The 19,000-nt window shown below is 41.3% G+C and overlaps 2 protein-coding genes across 2 annotated transcripts in view; both read right to left on the bottom strand.

Moving 5' to 3' along the window:
• Positions 1 to 3: 3 nt before the first annotated feature.
• grem2a (gremlin 2, DAN family BMP antagonist a) lies at positions 4 to 7,775 on the bottom strand. The gene is made up of 2 exons (XM_079169502.1): positions 7,426 to 7,775; positions 4 to 1,448 (listed from the first exon to the last, which is right to left on the bottom strand). The coding sequence occupies exon 2, from the start codon at positions 1,445 to 1,447 to the stop codon at positions 869 to 871; it is 579 nt and encodes a 192-aa protein (XP_079025628.1). The 5' UTR covers position 1,448; positions 7,426 to 7,775; the 3' UTR covers positions 4 to 868.
• Positions 7,776 to 9,923: 2,148 nt separating this feature from the next.
• The window catches only part of rgs7a (regulator of G protein signaling 7a), a gene marked incomplete at its 3' end in the record, with an annotated part of 50,155 nt that continues 41,078 nt past the window's right edge, over positions 9,924 to 19,000 (bottom strand). The window contains exons 5-17 of the mRNA XM_079168346.1: positions 18,667 to 18,773; positions 17,126 to 17,177; positions 16,156 to 16,220; positions 15,745 to 15,821; positions 15,435 to 15,516; positions 14,407 to 14,481; positions 14,138 to 14,236; positions 13,798 to 13,859; positions 13,314 to 13,424; positions 13,070 to 13,195; positions 11,217 to 11,403; positions 10,852 to 10,941; positions 9,924 to 9,944 (exon numbers count right to left, since the gene is read on the bottom strand). Coding sequence (XP_079024472.1) covers positions 9,924 to 9,944; positions 10,852 to 10,941; positions 11,217 to 11,403; positions 13,070 to 13,195; positions 13,314 to 13,424; positions 13,798 to 13,859; positions 14,138 to 14,236; positions 14,407 to 14,481; positions 15,435 to 15,516; positions 15,745 to 15,821; positions 16,156 to 16,220; positions 17,126 to 17,177; positions 18,667 to 18,773 — 1,154 coding nt within the window. The remainder of the gene's footprint in view (positions 9,945 to 10,851; positions 10,942 to 11,216; positions 11,404 to 13,069; positions 13,196 to 13,313; positions 13,425 to 13,797; positions 13,860 to 14,137; positions 14,237 to 14,406; positions 14,482 to 15,434; positions 15,517 to 15,744; positions 15,822 to 16,155; positions 16,221 to 17,125; positions 17,178 to 18,666; positions 18,774 to 19,000) is intronic.

The following is a 19,000-nucleotide window of genomic DNA, read 5'->3' as shown; positions in this document are numbered from 1 at the left end:
GAACTACACGCACTCCAAACACCACTGTTTTGTATGAAATAGATTTAATATACTTTTCCCATATATACTTGCACACATACATAAAATATATTTATATACTGTATATATTGCATTGCACCTCCATTACACATGCTGCAGTATGTTTTTCCTACTGGCTAGTATATTTGTGGCAAATTGTACAGCATACAGCCAGGCTTGTGTCCAGGCAGGTGGATGCCACTGGTCATTGTGTTGCTTCATGTTTCTTGAAATCTTTTCCTTGTGTATCGCTTGGGACATAATAGAAGTCAAGGAAAAGATACAGGATAACAGATACAAGATTTGTAAAACACCATCAACATCTCCTACACAGGTTAAAACATTGCGGCAAACTGTGTAATTACTGTAGCTCCACCTGCATAAAAACATGTCATATTACATTAATAGGGGTCACAATATTTCTACGGTTTCTTTAAGACACTGAATTATCAGCAGTATCCTTTTGTTTTGAAACTCCAAGGCACTTTCTCTCTATCACAAAGGAATCGAATGACACATGTAGAAATAGTCTGGTAGATATGAACCTGAAATAACAGGGAGGAAAAACTGGCTTAATATTTAAAATTGGCTGCTCATCAGTGTCTCTTGTGCAGCCACTTGAATCAGTCTCAACAGCATCAGCTTGCCAACATGGCTGCTAGTCTCTGATTAAATCATCGATGAGCCTTTTTTTTGTAGTAATATCAGTTCTGTGTTTCATGTCATTTTATTGTGGGACACAGTGCAGAATAGTTCAACTTTCAGCCAGCGCTTGTTTGGGTGAAGTTTGTGAATTCCTGCCTTTGACAGATCACGTGTCATTTCAATTTTAAAAGGCCTTCTTAGTCCTTCACAGTTTCCCATGGCCGCTCACATCTACAGACATGCAGCGACACTGTTTGACCCTCTGCACCTTACGGTGTCTGAAAGGGGGCTGCAGGTCTGGGCAGTCTAGCTGCACTGTGAGCTGTGTGATGCGGTGTGGCCTGCAGAAGGAGCAGGACTGGAACGGCTCCTGGGCCTTGTTGTGGCTTTTCCTTCCAGAACCTGAGGCTTGGCCTCGATTCTGGCCTTCACCCGAGTTGGGGCCCATATGGCGGGGAATGTAGAAGGAGTTGCACTGGCCGTAGCAAAAACGGTTGACCACAGTGCGGCTGCGGCAGCCCTCCTCGCTGATTGTCTGACGGAGGGGTTGGGTCTTGCACCAGTCTCTGCGAAGGTAGCGGCGCTCTGTCACCACCAAGGCCTCCCGGCTGGAGGATAGCACCTCTGGTTTCTGCTGCAAAAGCCGGTGGTGACGTTCTGAGGACAGGTTCCCTTTGGTCTTGTATGGGGATGGGATGGATCCCTGGGGCCGGTGCTTTTTGGTCTCTGCGGTGATGCAGAGCACCCCGGCCAGTATGACTGGGATAGTTATTCTCCACAGCATTCTGGAAAAAGAGAGAGGCACATTACTATGCATGACATTCCTAAACGGATTAAAATCTAAACATTCTGAAGAATAAAACATCTGTTGAACAGAATTTAAAAAACGATTGACACTAAAGCTGGTGTTCCTCTAATTCAGGCACTATGTGATAATACATGACAAACTTTTTGATAAATTGCAAACATGATATCAGCCAATCATGTTTGCAATTGTGTGAATCTGTCTTCGTGTTAAACCGCCTTTGCGGTCCAGCCTTCAAGGCATCATTGAGGAAATTAATCCATCACCAGGTCCCCCATTTGTCAGCATCTCTGTGTCATTACTTCTATTTGCTTTCCTCTCGGCTACGCAACTCTTCTAAAAATAAACAAAGCCCGGCCATCAAAGGATACACTTAAACACCCATTACGAGAAGGGGAAGTTGATTTTATTGGTCCCGTCGCCGGGTAAAATAATTAGGGCTTTGCTTACTTTAGTCATGAACTATGCCGCAGATATGTAAACAGGCATTAGGAAGGCCCATCTGCATGTTATTAGGGAAGAGTTGGGGAACTCTAACGGATACCCTTTGGGAGTCCACTCTTCTATTCTTTGGTGATATACTATGTAGCAAACTGAACTGAGAATGACCCAGAGTGTCCATAATCGCCATAATGTAAGAAGAAAGATTGCATGATTTCGATAAATAATTTCTCTGCCATTCGGGATGGAGTATCCGCCCGTGTGCATGCTGTCAGAATTTGCGCCAGCACATTTTTGATCATCACTCAAGCATCTTTTCAGCAGATGTTGCTCTTGACAAGCGTTGCATGACATCAAGTCAGAAATCCTGACAGAGAACCAAACTGCCTCAAGGCCGTTGGCTGTTCCCATTCACAGACTCTTCTTTGCTGTACAAATTAGTATGTTCCCTTTCCTCCTTTCCTGGACCTGCAACTCACTCTGACATGGTACAAATCACTTTATCATAATCCACTTCGTTTTTAGCCTCCTTTTTTTTCTGCCCTTGACCCTGAGGTCATGGCAGCTTTGTCCGAGCTGCATGAGCACTCAAGTCCGTATATCACTACCCCGGCAGCACCTAACGTAAGCTAGAGAGCAGCTGTTTGTCCATCTTGCAGAAATGGAGTTTGAATTCTAACCAGACATTTTGTATAGGATATCAGGAGATATACATATCTTGGAGTTACATACACACCTGACTTTGCAACACTTTCTTGTGCAAATCTGATCCCTTGTTTTTGTTGTTTGTTTTCTTTATTACTGTAAGAAATCAAACCTGTGTGGAAAGGATTCAAGGATAATTTATTGTCATAATGCAACACAGGGTTGCGCAACAAAATGCAGTTGTAATCCATTTTCTACACAAGAGAAACATTACAAACAAAACAAAGACAGTAGTGCATTGCTGTCGTGCATTTTTAAACTTGCATCAGGAGGAATTCATTAACATTAAACTATCGTCATTGGGGAAACATTGTTCATCAACTTTGAGCACCAAGCATCATTGACGTAAACACAGAGTCCGCCTTCTCTCGTCCCATCAGAGTCCTTGTGGGCCTCTGGCCAAGTGCAGCTTGATGCCATGATGGAGCCAGGTCTCTATAGCTATATATATATATATATATATATATATATATATATATATATATATATGTGTGTTTGTTTGTTTTTTTGCCAAACTTAAATATTTAGATCAAGATGGAAACTGCAGCTCAGAGCTTTGTTTCTTCTGTAGGTCCACGTTTTTACATGCTCACACAAGCTAGCACACACGCCCACGCACGCCATCCTCAGGTTAGAATAACTAAACCAAAGACTCCCACTGGGTCCTTCACCAACTACTGCATCATGGAGTCATGACCCCACTCCATCTTCCAGTGATCTACCCTCCATGTAAAACACAGTCTCATTTGTTAGCTGCTCTTTCTCACACATACCTGCTGACTATGTATTTAAATGCATGAATCCCTGGTCAGGGAACAGGCTCGGCTTTTGCGTGCAGCCTCTTGTTCTCTGTTTCCCTGTTCTCCCGCTGTCCATCGTTTAAAGAGGCACCCTTTAACTCTGGTGAGCTACAGTCTGTGATGCCCCGGGGACTTTTGAAGGATGACCTGACCGACTGTGTACATAGGGCGTGACGGATGGCCTATACAGCCAGCAGCAGCGCTCCCTCTCCACTCTCAAACTCTGCCTAAGTATGATAGTGTCGGCCCTGCTAAGCTATACTAATCAATCTCTGCTGCGAGACAAATTGCGGTTTTGGGGCAGGGATTCATGGGGTTCGGGGGGAGACGCTGAGGTGGTTTGGGTTGGGAGATGGAAGGGGCTGAAGAGATGGTGGGGTTTAGGACAGATGACCTACTGGGAAACAAAACCAACCTCACTATGCATATAGGCTTCATGTATAGTATATGCCCTCCCCGTACAACTGTTTATCGCTCCACAAGTTGTTTGTCTATTCATTTCTTTCCCTTACTATCTGTCTCTCTCTGTCCATTTATCTGTCGGTCTCTCCTTGATGCACGGCACTAATCACCGCAGAGTCCCGGAGACGGAAGGAGACTGTGGTTATGTGAGTTAATGATGAGGCAGAACTGAACCGGACCTTTCTGTCTGCTGAACACTAATATTGTCCACAAACACAGCTTTATATTTTAGCAGAACCACACATACTTGGGGGATATGCTTCACTGAACTGTGGCAGACTTTGGTTCCAAAATTCAGACCTCTACTGAAATTACAAATACCAGAAACAAATACCAGAGAGACTGCAGAGTCTTTTTGACTATTATCATCAGTGGGAACTTGTTATGTTTTGTTTTTCAGAATGGAATTATAATACCATGGAAATGTTCTCTGACTGGATAACAATGGGTCTTTTTTTTTTTTTTTTTTGAAAGTCAAAGACAGACGAAAAACAAAATTAGTCAAGAAGATCTCCAGCCTAGATGAAACATACTCTGATATTTCAGATTTTCAGTTCTTAAACTATTGAAAAAAAGAAACAATAATCCATTCAAGACTTTCAAATTTGTGCACACAGATGTACTTCCACTAAACCATGTGAAACATCTTCCCAGCATGTCTTCAAAGGCAGGTTAAAACAAACAAAACCTGATGCCTCAATTATTGGTGCGTCAGAAAGTCTCATACACAGACTGGTAAGTGCAGTTAATTACAGTAGAACTGCATTTAATTCACCGTGCAGCTCAAACCTCAATCACATAAGGGTAGCTGAACACACGCACACACTCACACACACACACACACACACACACACACACACACACACACACACACACACAGGCTACGTGACCACACACATGTGCACACACACACACACACACGCAGACAGACCCAAACACATACACAGGATATAAAGAGGGAAAGAGAGGTAAATGAAATGTTTTCACTTGGAGTCAATTACAAAGAGGAACCATGTCATTATCTGCATTTGCGGATTCTATTTTCCCAAACTACGCTCGGCTGTTGGCTCATTAACAGTTGAGGCGGTGGGGGTAGGGGGGTCGTTTGGGGGCTTTTTCTCTGTAAATGTGTCTAATGCCAATATTGCCAGGAGGCTGCTTTAGGCCGTTTGGGCAGCCATTTGTCACCACAATCCATCTTGATAATGACTAGCAGCCCATATATAATGCTTTCCCAAGCTAAGTACTGGCAAGAATGTAAGGCTACTCCTTCGCCTCTGCAACATTAAGTGCTTTAGTGGAGGATGAGAGGCAATTAGAGATGCTATGATAGTACATGGTTTCACATTTCAGATCAGGAGGACACCACTTAGCTGCAGTGATTAACACCACCTTCCATTTGCACTTAAAGTTTGTTTAAACCCCTTAACATACCCTAAGCTTTGCCATTTTGTTTCCCCTTAAGTAGCTTTAAAGGTGCTCAGTTAGAAATTTAGAGCATATCTAGTGCCTCAACACGGCTCTCAATGTGGCGACTACTGACCTGGCAGCTAGCAGCTAATGGTGCTAACATTGCACTAACACTGCAAACAACGGCAACAGTGCTGACCAAGCTAACAGTGTTCACCCTGTTGGGCCCTATGTTGGGACCAAGCAGCAACCTTCTTGGCGCTTACGTGGGTGCCATCTTAGGTTGCTAGCTGTTAGCTGTGTCCTCTGCTGCGTCAACTCTTTGCCCACTTTTGGATTAGCTGGGAGTCACTGCCAAGATGGCGGTGGCCGAAACCACCCTCAGCGGCTTATACAGTCTATGGTCGAGACTGCGTTATCAGTGGTAACAGCCGTATAAGCGCAGTGCAGGGTGGCGGCCATTAGCTAGTCAATGGGGCATAACGGCCGGCCCGGGTACACAGAGAAGCTTTGATTACAACACACACAGAGAGAGCGACTTCATTTTCAACTCAGGTAGCCATTACTCCACCTTATCTTTACATAGCAAATAGTTGTTAGCTGCTATATTAATGCTCTTATTCCCATATATAGCACCTTTAAGGTTGCTAAAATGGCCTTATGTCACGCTGTCTGAAAAATCACAGTTATATTCTGTACCAGCTTGTTCCAGATCTTTTTGATGCTATGTTTACAAAGGAAATATCATCTTTTATAGCTTTACCATTCCATCAAAAATAAATTGTTGTTCTGTGGGTTTGAACAATGTTTGGTTGCTCAGCATGAGATTGCAATGACTGGTGCACCAGCAGGCCACTGCCTGTTAAGGGTTTTAATACTACTTCTTTTAAGCCATTGTTGCTCCCACAAAAGGAGAAGAAAAACGCTTGATTTTAACAGAAAAAAATCCCACAACTGGCCAAAATGCAGCATTCCTTGCAATTGTAATCTGCTTTCCTCAGTGTATTCTTAGTACCTGTTTCACGTGTTAAGAATGTGGTTAAGGCTTCCATCAAATACCAGTTTTACTATATTTAGAGGCTTACAATGAAGTGTTTTCTGTTGCTAAAGAAAGTGTAACGTGTCTGTGAGCTAAATCCTCTTTGACATCAGAGCGGACTGTACAAGGTGGTGCAGTCACCAGAGCTGTAAGAAGGATCAGAAGGCAAACTCCTACCATTCACCGCACGCATACGGTAGAAACACATGCACACATGTGTTCACACACCAACTTGGATATACATAAGTACACACAAATACACAAATGATACATACAAAAGTGAACACAAAAGAGAATACACACCTGTACACATGAACAGAGAGAAAAATAATATAGATCATTTTGTACACACAGAACACAAGTTCACTGTGTACATTAACATCATTATCTCTTAATTCTCTCTTTTTCATATTCACTGGAAAATCTAAACTGACTCTTAATCTCACTGTGATGCAAAGTACAACACACTGTCATCACTCATTAATTATCTCACTCACAACACTAATTCCCTGGAAGCTCCAGCCACTAATTATAGTCATTTAGTAGACACTTTTATCCAGAACACCTTACAGTACCTCAAAGGCGTATATTTTATTACAATGGGTGGCCCCAGTGGGAATCAAACCCTCCCTGCTGGCAGAAATACTAAATAGCTGTACAACTACTGCTGGTCGGATTACATGTTTCGGCGCTTAGTCATCCAGAGACTCATTGAGTCATATGAGTGATATGTTGAACCAGCACTCACGTATCTACACTTTTCTCAGTAAATACAAGTGGTAGATGATAATATCACTTGTATAGTCACTGTTTCTGCACATACGCTGCAAAGAATGTCCATTATCAAAGCATTTATCGTTGTATTTTTAATTTTCTGTAGATTCAGCCATAGAAGCGGGGGCAATTTAAATGTTCACTTCACGGAATGACATGGCATTCATTTGTAATTAGTGCATACTCTTTGTTTTGGTAGCTGACATTTTAAAACACCCTCAGAAAGTTCTTGCAACACTGTTGAAAGAGCTCCTTGACTGTTAAATACAGTGTTAGAGAGTTGAATAGGTGTTATAGCAGTGCAGCATAAAGTATGGTTTCTGTACCTCTCACCACAGGGTCGCAGCGGGACAGTAACGCGTCGAGGATGCAGTCAAGGGAGGATGTCCACCTTCAGTGGTCCTTGCGTCCGCTTCCAGGTTTCGGTTTCCATGGCAACATAATCTGTAGTATCCTGAGGCTTGTCCTGGCTCCTCTCTTTTTTTTTTTCCTCTACCAACCAAAGTTTCTAAATCGTGGACTCGGATCAGTTTTCCATCCCCCTGGACAAGCGGTGTCTCTTTCTAACTTTTTCAGTCTAACTTTCTTTTTTAGGATTTTAGTTTTTTTCGGTTTTAGAGAGAAGCTCCAGATCTCCCTTCACAGAAAGCCCATATCTTAGTGCCGTGGAGACTGTCTGTAGTCTGTCTTTGAGAGTGTTTGACTCACTGTAAAGCCTGCCTTAGTTTGAATCCCCACCACCCCCTTCCCTCCTCAAAACTGGGAGGGTTTATCCTATTGGTCATTGTGTGAATCAAACCAAGCTTTCTTTCATTTAAGTCTGTCGTTCCCTGTGTCTGTCTCTCTCTGCCTATATTTGTCTTTTATATCTTTTTTTGAAATCCATCCATCCATGATATATCAAACTTTCAAAATGACAGCTTTTCCTTTGTCTTCTTTTTTTCTCTTCTAGTTGTATCTACCCATATCCCTGTGTTTGACATTGACATTTACATTTTTAGGAGAGGGATGACATTTTGCCACCATGGACAATAAAGGACAAAATTGTGAAGAAACAATGATGTCCTTCAATACCCCTAAATTATCCTCGCTCATTGGCACCGTGACCACATCACATTACAACCCATAATCCCCAATCCATAAATCACTGTATGTATCTACCGAGACACACTAACAGAATGCTTTGAAAAATGCCACAATTCACATTCCTCGTTGCAACTGAGACAATAATGTTTGTCTGTTTTGTGGCTCTTGCTAAGCTGACCAATGGGCACAGAGACTGAAAAAAACGGACTGTCACTTCTGCCATCAAAGAGCCGAAACATCAACAGACCCTGCAAAACCTCAGATGGGTAGAGTCTGAACAATAACCCCTTCAGCAGACCAGAGGATGATGACACTCTTGCATGACAAAACTTCATTTGTCTACAGAGTACTGTGGTGCATTTTGCTGATCTGTGTTGAGGAGGAGCTGGTTGCTGAGAGGAGGCAGATCTCTGCAGTAGGAAATAATTTAACACCCTCTAGTGGCCGAAACCAAAAGTGCATTATTCAAGCACGTATTGGATTCTTCTAACCCTGCAGAATGAACGAATGAATGCTAAAGTTGCACTTTGTTTGATCAAAAAGTTTGAAGAAATCCAAATCCAGGACATTGTAACAGATAGAGGGCCAACTTTAATAATACAAATAAGTAAAAGTGTCTTTAAATATGGTATAAAAATAAATGCAGGAGAGAATAACAAAGAATTATGTTCTACATAAGACAGGAGACAGTATTTTTGTAATTGTGAATGTGACTTTACAAGTGCAATGAAAACCATATGTGCTAATTATTGTAATGCAATAAAATAATGCAAAGCAAAATAAATGCACAATAAATAATCATAATAATAATAATCATAATATATATATGTATATATATTGTATATTCATTCTGCACAACACTTCCCATAGCGTGACAAAGTATCTGTGACCCCAGATCATGTAAAGCGATGACATTGGTTAGATTTATCAGTTTAAGCTGTCATTTTACATTTTTTTTCTTCTTTTTTTTTTTTCTTCTCTCTGACATCATTTGTTTCAGCTGGAAGTGAGAGAGGGAACTCCGATCCAGCAGTTACAATGGAAAGAACTGGAACACTGAATTTGATTTCCTTCAATGGCATTTGTCATCCCGCCAGTCTGTCAGTGTTCTCACAAGTCCAGCAGTGCCTCCTTTCTAAGAATACTGGAAATATATCAGGTACTGTAAGAGGAGAGAGAAGAAGGAAAATCCTCTCCATGGACATGCAACAACCGGTGGACAACAGACGAACAGACGGTCCGGCTCATCGCCCGGCTGAGCCAAGAGCGGATGGACAGACAATGATGACGAAGAGATGAGATGGTCCCCCTCTCAATGTCCCAGAGAGAGAGATGGCATTGATTTTAGCATGATAGCACATGACTGGTCAGCCTCTTGGATGCTCGTAGTTTCCCCTGTGATGGGAGAAGAGAAGGGAGGCAGGACAGACAGGTGGAAAAAGAGAATGAGGTCAATATGTAAATGAGAGTGAGAGAGAATAAATACATGTATCTTCTGGTTGAATAACAATATGAGCAGCCATGCATTTGCATTGCATGCACTGTGCAAATTTAAGATTTGAGCTGAATGTAAATGTACCATTACATCTAGTTCTATTATCTAAAAACAGTAAAGATGCTAAAAAAAAAAGTGTCTTATCGCAACATTCCTACAGTAATTGGCAGTATCACTGACAATACAACAGCTGACAATGTACAGTGTGTGCTTGTATTGGACATTACCTGGAAGCAAAATCCTTCAGAACAAGTTCTTACTTTTCTGTGGGGACAAAAAAAAGACACGTTAAGTGAAGTAAAATTACCGTGCAGAGGATTCAGGGTTCCATGTATAAATTATTATGTAGAAAATAACGTACTCCATCATTATAAAGCTATTAAAAATAGTCATCTCCAATGAACTACATTCAAACGCTATTATATCAAAAAAATCTAACTGTCATAGCTAAATCTTCTTTGCCAGAATGGCAGGCAGTGGACGTGTAGGAGGCATGAGACAGAGCAGGTTTTGAACACATAAATACAATGTGTTCAGAATTATTCATCATGTTATGACAGCCGCTATGTCTCTGGTATTCATGTGTGTCTTCAAACCCAAAAGGAGTCCTGATCGGCGACTCCACCATCCACACCTGCAGCGGACTCTGTTCAAATGTTGTATTCACTCTATCTGCTCCTCATTGGTATTGCTGGCAGCCAGGTGCCATTTAGTTTGATGTGTTTGACCTGGTTTGCACCTTTAAGCAACTCTACCACATACATCGCTGTATTGAGAAATTTGATATCCACTTCAGACACAGTACATTATTTGTAGGAGAACATTTACTTGATCCTGCTCATGATGTTCTAAAACCATTATGATTCTCTGCCTTTTAGTGGTTAATAAGATGTGTGTTACTGAGTAGAATTAAATCAACCCCGCCCCTGTAGCAGGATATGTCACTAAAGGTTAGTGCAACAGCAGCTATATTTACATGTGTGAATGGATACTGGGAATGAGCTTAAAGTGTGATTCAACAGACATTAGAAAGGCAGGTCAGTGGGTGCTAGGAAGACAGGTTTCAGCATCACTAAAGAGTCAGTATATACCTGCATGTAGTTCTCTACATCTTATTGCTATTTTCAAACTAAGATTTTCATCCCATGTTTTGAATTATGTTTTTTGTCACCTTCTTCTTGGCCTGTAATAACTCCTGGTAGGCACTGGAGCGGATGAATCGGCTGTAGGAATCACTCTTCATCAACTTGTAGATGTGTTCCTGTTGTAGAAACACATAATGTGAAAATGATTTACAAAAGCACAGGTGCAGGAGCACATCATGCTGAATGGAATTGGATAAAATGCAATATTTCATCGACCACCAAAACAAGAGTTGTGATTCATAAATTGCAACATAAACTGTTGCTGTTGTATCAGTTGCAAAATACAGTTTCAGATCACAAGCAACATTCCAGTCAGTTGAACTTTTCCCTGCTTATGTACAGAACAGAAATTAACTGTGGATGTGATTTAACGTGTTTGTATCATTTGAACCTGTGCATCCTCAAAGGCGTAGCGACCAGGATCTTTGACGTTCTGGGTGGTTTTGCCGTAGCTCTTGGAGTCCACGTTGATGGCACTGGGCGCTCCGGGGGCCAGAAACTCCTGCCAGATCTCCTGAACCCGGGTTGGAACTTCTCTGATGGGACGCTTCTTTAGTTCCTGGACCGCCAGCCAGAACCTACAGCCCAAAGGTAAACAATGCAGTAGCTCTGACCACAAATTGAAAGTGGCACAAGTAATAGTAAACCATATAAATCAGCTTTTATTCACACATTTTGGACAGGACACAGGAGAAAATAAATGCATGGTGAGAATTAGAAATAACTGCAAAAGGAAATCTTTCAGGGTTTGCCTCACTTAGGGACACCTCAGCAGAGAGGGATTCAATGGTGGACAGTTACAGCACCAACACGTTATGGTTTAAAGGGTTGACATGTCCATTAATAGCAGCATGTTTCAGGTTAGTGATACATCCGTTCAATTATAGGAGAGTTAAAATGATGCTCAACAGACTGAGATATTAAATTACAATTCAATTAAACTGACCACATTATGAGCTTTGGGCAGAAACAATACAGGCAAGTACCATCAGAGGGAGCAGGGGAGCTATGCTGCACAGTGGTTGCTCTATTCATATTAAGCTGTTTGCATGCATCTTTGATACTCTGCAGTATTCCTGTTACCATGAATAAACCAATTAACATAATATTCCATCCCACCTGTGTTATTCAAGACAGAGCTACTGTGGTGCATTCTCTTTTCAAACGCTGCACACAACCAGCTCTCCCTGCTTCCATTCAACAATTGCACTGTATTACCTCTTATACATGAAAGACGCAATGACCCCAGTAATAACAATGATGGTTGTTAGCTTCCCACTATTATGTGTACAGACAGTAGAAACCCATTCAAGTGGATATTATTGATCATGATGTCTCTCACCAGCAGAGAACCACAGAAAAAAACAATGTTCAGTTATTCCAGTCAAACCACACGAGGACACGAGCGCTATGCTTGTGTGAGTGTATCATATAGTGAATGTGAACATTTCATATATGTGTGCGTGTGTGTGTGTTAAATCCTCCACAGTCTTTCACGTGTGCATTTATGTGTGTGTGTGTGTGTGTGCTGTTTTTAATCACGTTGTGGCGACAAATATCTGTTGACACAGTCACATTGTGAAGACACGTGTTAGAGCAAAAATCTGGTCCCACAAAGTTAACCGTTTATTTTAGGCTTAAGACTTGGTTTGTGGTTGAGGGTACAATTTGCAAAGGTTCAGGCAGCTGTAAGGGTTGTGATTCAGCATGTGGCAATTACGGTTGAAGGCACAGTCCGTAATTCCAATTACAAAAAAACATGACTGGATCCAGCTCTCGTACCAGCTTTATTATTTAGGCACTTCACCTGAGTGTATCTACTTTGTGCTACTTTATACTTATTTCATTTCAGAGACAAATGTACTTCTTACTATATTTATTTTACAGCTAAAGTTACTGGTTGCTTTGCAGATATGACATATTAAACATAAAATCATCTTGTAAAATATGATGAATTGTTGTATATTAAATCCTAATAAGAAATCTGATGACGTAAAATATTGATTTGCACACTGTGGAGTAAAGCATGGCAGTATGTAAAATATAAAATATTAATATATTAAATCAGCTGACAAACAACATGCTTTGTTATTGGGGTGTGAGTCACACTCTCTAATTATGTATCTGATTATAATTCATATTAATGAAGTCAAAAATATTGATTGAAGCTTTAAGGTTAGGTCAAGCCTCCAGGGGATTCATGGCAAGACAGTGTTCTCGTGAGTATTTTGTGTTGGTGAGTACCTGAGATTCTCTGAGCTGAACTCAGACTCCAGGAACTTGAGGAACTGCTCTCTTCCCACTGGATCTTTGAGAACCTCATCGATGCCGAAAGCCCACCTCTTTACCCTCTGCTGGCCTGGCTCCTTACTGAAAAAGGACACACCAAAATGCAAAACGTCCTTCCCAGAGGATGCATATGTGTGCAACAAAACACACCTAAATATATCCACTAATCTATGTAAAATGTATCCACACATTCACCCACCTGGCTTCAAGCTCCCAGAGTGTAGCGTCATCTGAGATCCAGGGGTTTGAAGGGTCTGGAGGCGTGAGGAAGGGGTCGTATTCGATGTACTGCTCTGTGTAGGCCAGCAAACTGTTTTTTTTAAGGAAAAACATCGAAAGCATATGAATGATGACAGCAATTTGTATCACTGGTGGACATTTGGCGTATATTATCTAGTTCTCACATCTGAGAAAATTGTGATCCATGATCATACCTTCCTGTGAGTGGTTATGAATGAGTTTGTGTATATATATGAGTTGAATTCCTCATTTTTGCAGAACGCACCTCCGAAGGAAATGGCTATCTGGAATCGTCAGCGCTGACGCCCACTGAAGGCATTGTTTGGGCCCAATCACGCTCCAAGGTCATCGGAGCTCTCAATTCAACGCCATGTAAGGCCGTTTAAAGGCTCAATAAACGTTCGATGGCTAAACTGAATAAAGACACAAAGACCATCGCTCACCTCTCCGCCACTTTGGACATTTTCAGTCGATGCCTGTCTAATTGCAATTGCCAAAAGCTGATCTGAAACCACAACATGGAATAATTAGCATCCATCAGGCTCCATGAAGTCACAATAAATTGTTGGTTTGCAAGAATATTTAAACAAGAACAAGAATTTTACTTTTTGTGTGCAGTTCAAACTTTGTACTCTTCGTCGTTATGTACACTTCACATATTTATTAAAATGTGTAATATGACTAGAATTACAGATAAAAAAACCAAGAACTACATTTGCAATTTCAGTGCTAGCATTGACTTCAAATGTTTAAATATTCAGTTTTAATTAGGAGAGGTCTAACCTGTTCCTGCAGTTCTTCTTCTGTAGGCTGCTTGGCCTCTGGGGCGGGGGTGTGGGTTGGGCTGTGGGTACGGATATCATTCTGCAGCCCATACACAGACTGAGATGACAAAAAACACATTACAAATGAAATTGAATATCAGTAATAGTAGCCTCATAGCTACTGACAACCACACAAGGAACAATAAGTCTGTCTGTTCATGTATGTGTTACAATGTTATCAACCCTGACCTTAACAGAGAGGTGTATCAGTGGGGAGATGTGTCGTACCTTTCTGGTTTTGTGGGGGTTTTTCATTCTGGACGACTTCTTTATGTCAACTTCTGTTGTGTTCACACATCCAGGCTGTGAGACGAGTGAAGAGAAAATCGTGAAATTCTGTTAATTCAGCTTAAATTGAATTATAAAACTTCAGGTGTTTATGCTTTGCCCTCTAGCATGACACCACAAATGGTAAAGGTACAATTTTGCCACCATTACATGAGTTTTTAGGTAATAAAATCCAATATTTTCTGCTGGACTGTGAAGTGATGCTCAGAAGTCTCCGGGACAGTGTGTCATATGCTGGTTAATTAAACATGAAATGTGCCAATTCTAGCAAAACAAGCAAACCAGCGGGAAATAGTGTGCAAATTCTGGCTGATTGAACAAGTGGTCTAATCTCGGTCTCTTCCAGAAGAACAGAACGACGTAGCTTGACAGCGTCACTGTGAAATTTGAATTAATATTGATTATGTTGCTCCAAGGATGCATAAATTGAACTCATTTTCCAATTAAGCATGGAGCAGCAGCTTTCAGAGAAATACAGCAGAGGAGACCCTGTAACCTCAGGGGGAAAATAAATGTTAATGCCAAGCAAGTGTGTCTGAACAAGGTAAAGAGCAGCAGTGAAGCTGATGTGTTGTGACAGTTATTGATGTGGCATTTCATGTGTATGGCAGAGGAATAGACGACGGAGGATTTACATTGTGTTCACCTCTTTTCTCTATTCACGCACAGCTCATGTATAAATAACATGAACTGCATAACATTTTCAAACCAATATTACTTTGTCGCACAGCTTGATGCAGGTGAGACATGTCGAATGGATTAATATAACCCAGAGAGAATCAATTGTACATTATATCAACAGTGTGTCATTTAGATTCTGTGTGCGTGGTGGAGATTGATCAGTGTGACATTATTTCTTCAACATCGTTCTCTTTTGCAGAAACATTTCAGATGATATTGATTGTGTCAGCAATTATACCGGTAACAGCAAAGGTGACGATGACGACAACATCAGCAATTTCACTCACCACTGGTCTGTGCACGTCCCAGAATGCTCTTTCCTGACTGTCGAGAATTTTCCTCTCAATTTTGTCTCTTTTCTTATCCACTCTGGGGAACAAAAAGGGAGTTCAGAACCGTTTTTTTTACAGAGCATGTAGCTTATTCCAACACACATATGACGCATTTACTCCATCACATGTTTAATGTGCAGCTCATCTGTGAAGTTGTGTGCTGGTAATTACAGGGAAGTTGTAATAAACCACTAAATTCAATCATGTCAGAATGAGGGTGTAAGAGGACTCACTCAATGCATGTGTGGTTCTTATAGAAACCTACTTCGCTTGTGCTTCTGCTTGCATAAAAATGAACTCCCATTTCCTGGCGAAAGCTCTCTGTAGCCTTGCTAAGCTCTCCTGCAAGTGAAACAAAGAACAATCGAGGTGGAAAAAAAGGCTTTTGAGGGATCTGGGCTGATTATGTTTACTGAGCATGATGTGTACAGTGCACGGCTGGATACCATCTTTAATGATCCCTGCTCACGCACAAAAGAAAGAGTATAACTAACCCGGTGATTCATTTAATAGCTTTGGTGAAAGCAAAGTTACAAATGATGCAGTGGCACACAGAAAAAACAAATGTTCTGAGTGTCAGTATGAACAAAAAGGCAAGAGACAAAGCCTGAGAGCTGAATGCAGAACAGATATGTGAAGAAGGGAATGCAGGCATTACAGGACCTCTCTCACTTACCGCTTCATAGTCTGCAAGCTCCAGACGTGCTTTATTTTGCATTGTTCTTTTGCAGAGGTAAACAGCTGGGAGACGGAGGGAGACAGAGAGATGGGTGATACACAGAGAAAGGGAACTCGGCTTGGTTTTAACAGCCTTAAGTGGCCCTGCCTTTACTCATTTAATCCTCTCAACTGCACATTTAAACTGGCCTGCAAATCACAAAGGTCATTGGCTGTGCATGGTGTCTGAGCGCCTGTCACAGTGTGTGTTGATTATTTGTGCGCGCCTGACTTTCGATGTCTTCCTGTACTATCATCATCCCTTCATCCCTTTGTTAACTGACCATTATGTGGGAGCTTCATTATGCCATTACAGTGTTTTCATTAAGGCGCATCATTCATGTGAATCAGTTGCTACATCTGAGACACTCTAACTTCCCCTAACACTCACAGGATTATTCCCACAGCGAGCATTAGCCCTTTCCCTCTCCCACAACTCAAACAACAAATGAAAGATCTGCAAAGCTGCAGCTATGCCCTCAAACCATTTTTGGCATTATGAAATGTTTATCTCCACTCGTCTGTAAACAATGAAGAGCTCGTCCCTGTGTCAGTATTAAAACCTTCAGCTGAATGTGCACAACAGGTGCACGCATACAAACACATCCCTGGTTTCAGTCTGTATCAGTCAGAGAGTACGAATAGAAGTGTGATAGAAGGCACACCGTTGTTGCACGCTAACTGCACTATAACTGATTCAATTTTGGGCCAAGCATATAAACTAAATGTGATTTCATGTTTCTTACTACAATTTTCATACAGCAGTTGCATCATTTGTGTTTCGTCTTTTGACTCTTTGGTTACACCAGCAGTATTAACATATCTGGTGGACAAATGCACTCCACAAACAGTGTGCATCATTTGACTCTCTTCAGTACTGCACAATGTAAAAAAGCAGGAATTAGACTATAACAGAGTGTCTCTCTCACCATAGTCTGTGTTTTCTGGTTCCCAGCAGTTTGATGGCCAAAAGTATGGAGTCTGAAGGGAAAAACAGGTCATTAAGAAACAAAACTAAAAGAAATCTTTGACAGCGGACAGCTAACCACATGGTGTTTTGAGTCAAAGTGTGCACCGTAATGCGAGGTGGGCACGCAGTCACAGCCCTGCATCTGTCACAAAAAAAATATTTTGTTGAGTAATGGGCTCGGTATAACGTCTAAAGCACATAAGCTCCTTTCAGCGAGCACAGTGACCAGACACCGGCATGAATCCTGACCCTCGTCGGTGGCACTGTATGCACTGGATTGGCATCAGATGAAAACCGATTACACGTAAAGAGCAAACTAAAGCCTGCTACCGACACAAACAGCCTGGGGCATTTATTTACATTGGTTAGTTCTGAGCTGCACACTTGGAGGAGCTCACTGGCTGCTAAATCACTAAAACTGTCACTATTAACATTCAGAGTAATGTGTTTTTTTTCTTCTTTACTCATGAACCTGTAAGAACAATGAGGCACAGCAACTCCTAATCACCGCTTTGACTCCAGCATATTACACAGAGGCAGTTTAATTAAAAGATTTATCATGACTTCAGCTATTTGAGTTGGAAATTTGTCACATGTAAAGTGAGGTTTGTACTTTGCAGCAAGGAAGGACATATTTGTATTTTTTATTATCTCAGCCAGGAGATTATGTGTGTGTGTGTGTGTGTGTGTGTGTGTGTGTGTGTGTGTGTGTGTGTGTGTGTGTGTGTGTGTGTGTGTGTGTGTGCATCACTGTGTCCGTCTCTCTGTCCACAACCTTGCATACTGCCAGACCCATCAGCCTAATATCGTTTGTGCTCATTAATGATTGTATGCTGAAGGACCTCTCGTCTTTGCAATGATTCACACTTTTTGAAAGCATATTTTATTGAATGTTGGTCGGAGAGCTAGTTAGCTGTTAGCATCTGGTGGGCAGCTGAGTCATGCCCTAACAGGGCTTATACAGCTAACAGGACTAAACACACAGCAGGACCTCTGTTCAGAGGAAGCGTTAAACAGTCAACTGAACTGGTGAACAGTGAAATCTTGCAGACAGCTGCATAGATTGCAATGAGAGAGTTAGCTATCTGTGGCGTTAGAAGTGCGAGTGAAAAACTTGCGGTCTAGATGGGGGGCAATTATGGTTTGTATTCATTTAATTAAACAGCTGTGGTGGTTGCAGAGAGCTGCAATTCTTCGAGTTCTCTATGAAAAATACGTGGAACAAATAACAATTGATCAGTCCTAGAAATCTCCTGCAAACCGGTCAGACCACATCACTCTGGACTCTTTGAATTTGATCCTAAAACTGTCTGTTCATAACATGAACATAAGCAAACATGTTCTCTATATATGATGAGATAACACATATTATAACATGAAAAAATTATATTATATCAAGCGTTTCGTCTTTTTAGGTCATTTTTATACATTGCCATTGATTTCTAAAGTTTCATAGATCAACACAAATAAAAATCAGAGTATTACTAGTATTATTCTTACCTGAAACCTATAGAAAGTGCCATCATCTTTGAGAGTGAGGACGTGGTCTGAGATGGGGAAGAAGTAACCATGTGCAGCCATCAGAGTTCCTAGGTGAAGAGCTTCCACTGGGAGAAAACACAGAAATAAAGTCCATTTACAACTTGATGTACTCTTGTTCTTTGTCTCAGTTTTCCCAGTAATATTGTACACCAGCACATACAACGTTACTTTCATTTACTGTACATAAAACACACATCTATGCATCTAGTACAAGCATGTTTTGGGATTGTGTTAAAGAGTCAACAACACTGTCAACCTCTCTCAGAAATGTGTCTTTGTGCGAAACAAATCT

The sequence above is a fragment of the Pholis gunnellus genome, assembly GCF_910591455.1.
Source record: "Pholis gunnellus genome assembly, chromosome: 11".
Taxonomy (NCBI): Eukaryota; Metazoa; Chordata; class Actinopteri; order Perciformes; family Pholidae; genus Pholis; species Pholis gunnellus.
The sequence above is the reverse complement of the archived record's forward strand: the minus strand, read 5'-3'. Positions and strand labels throughout refer to the sequence as shown.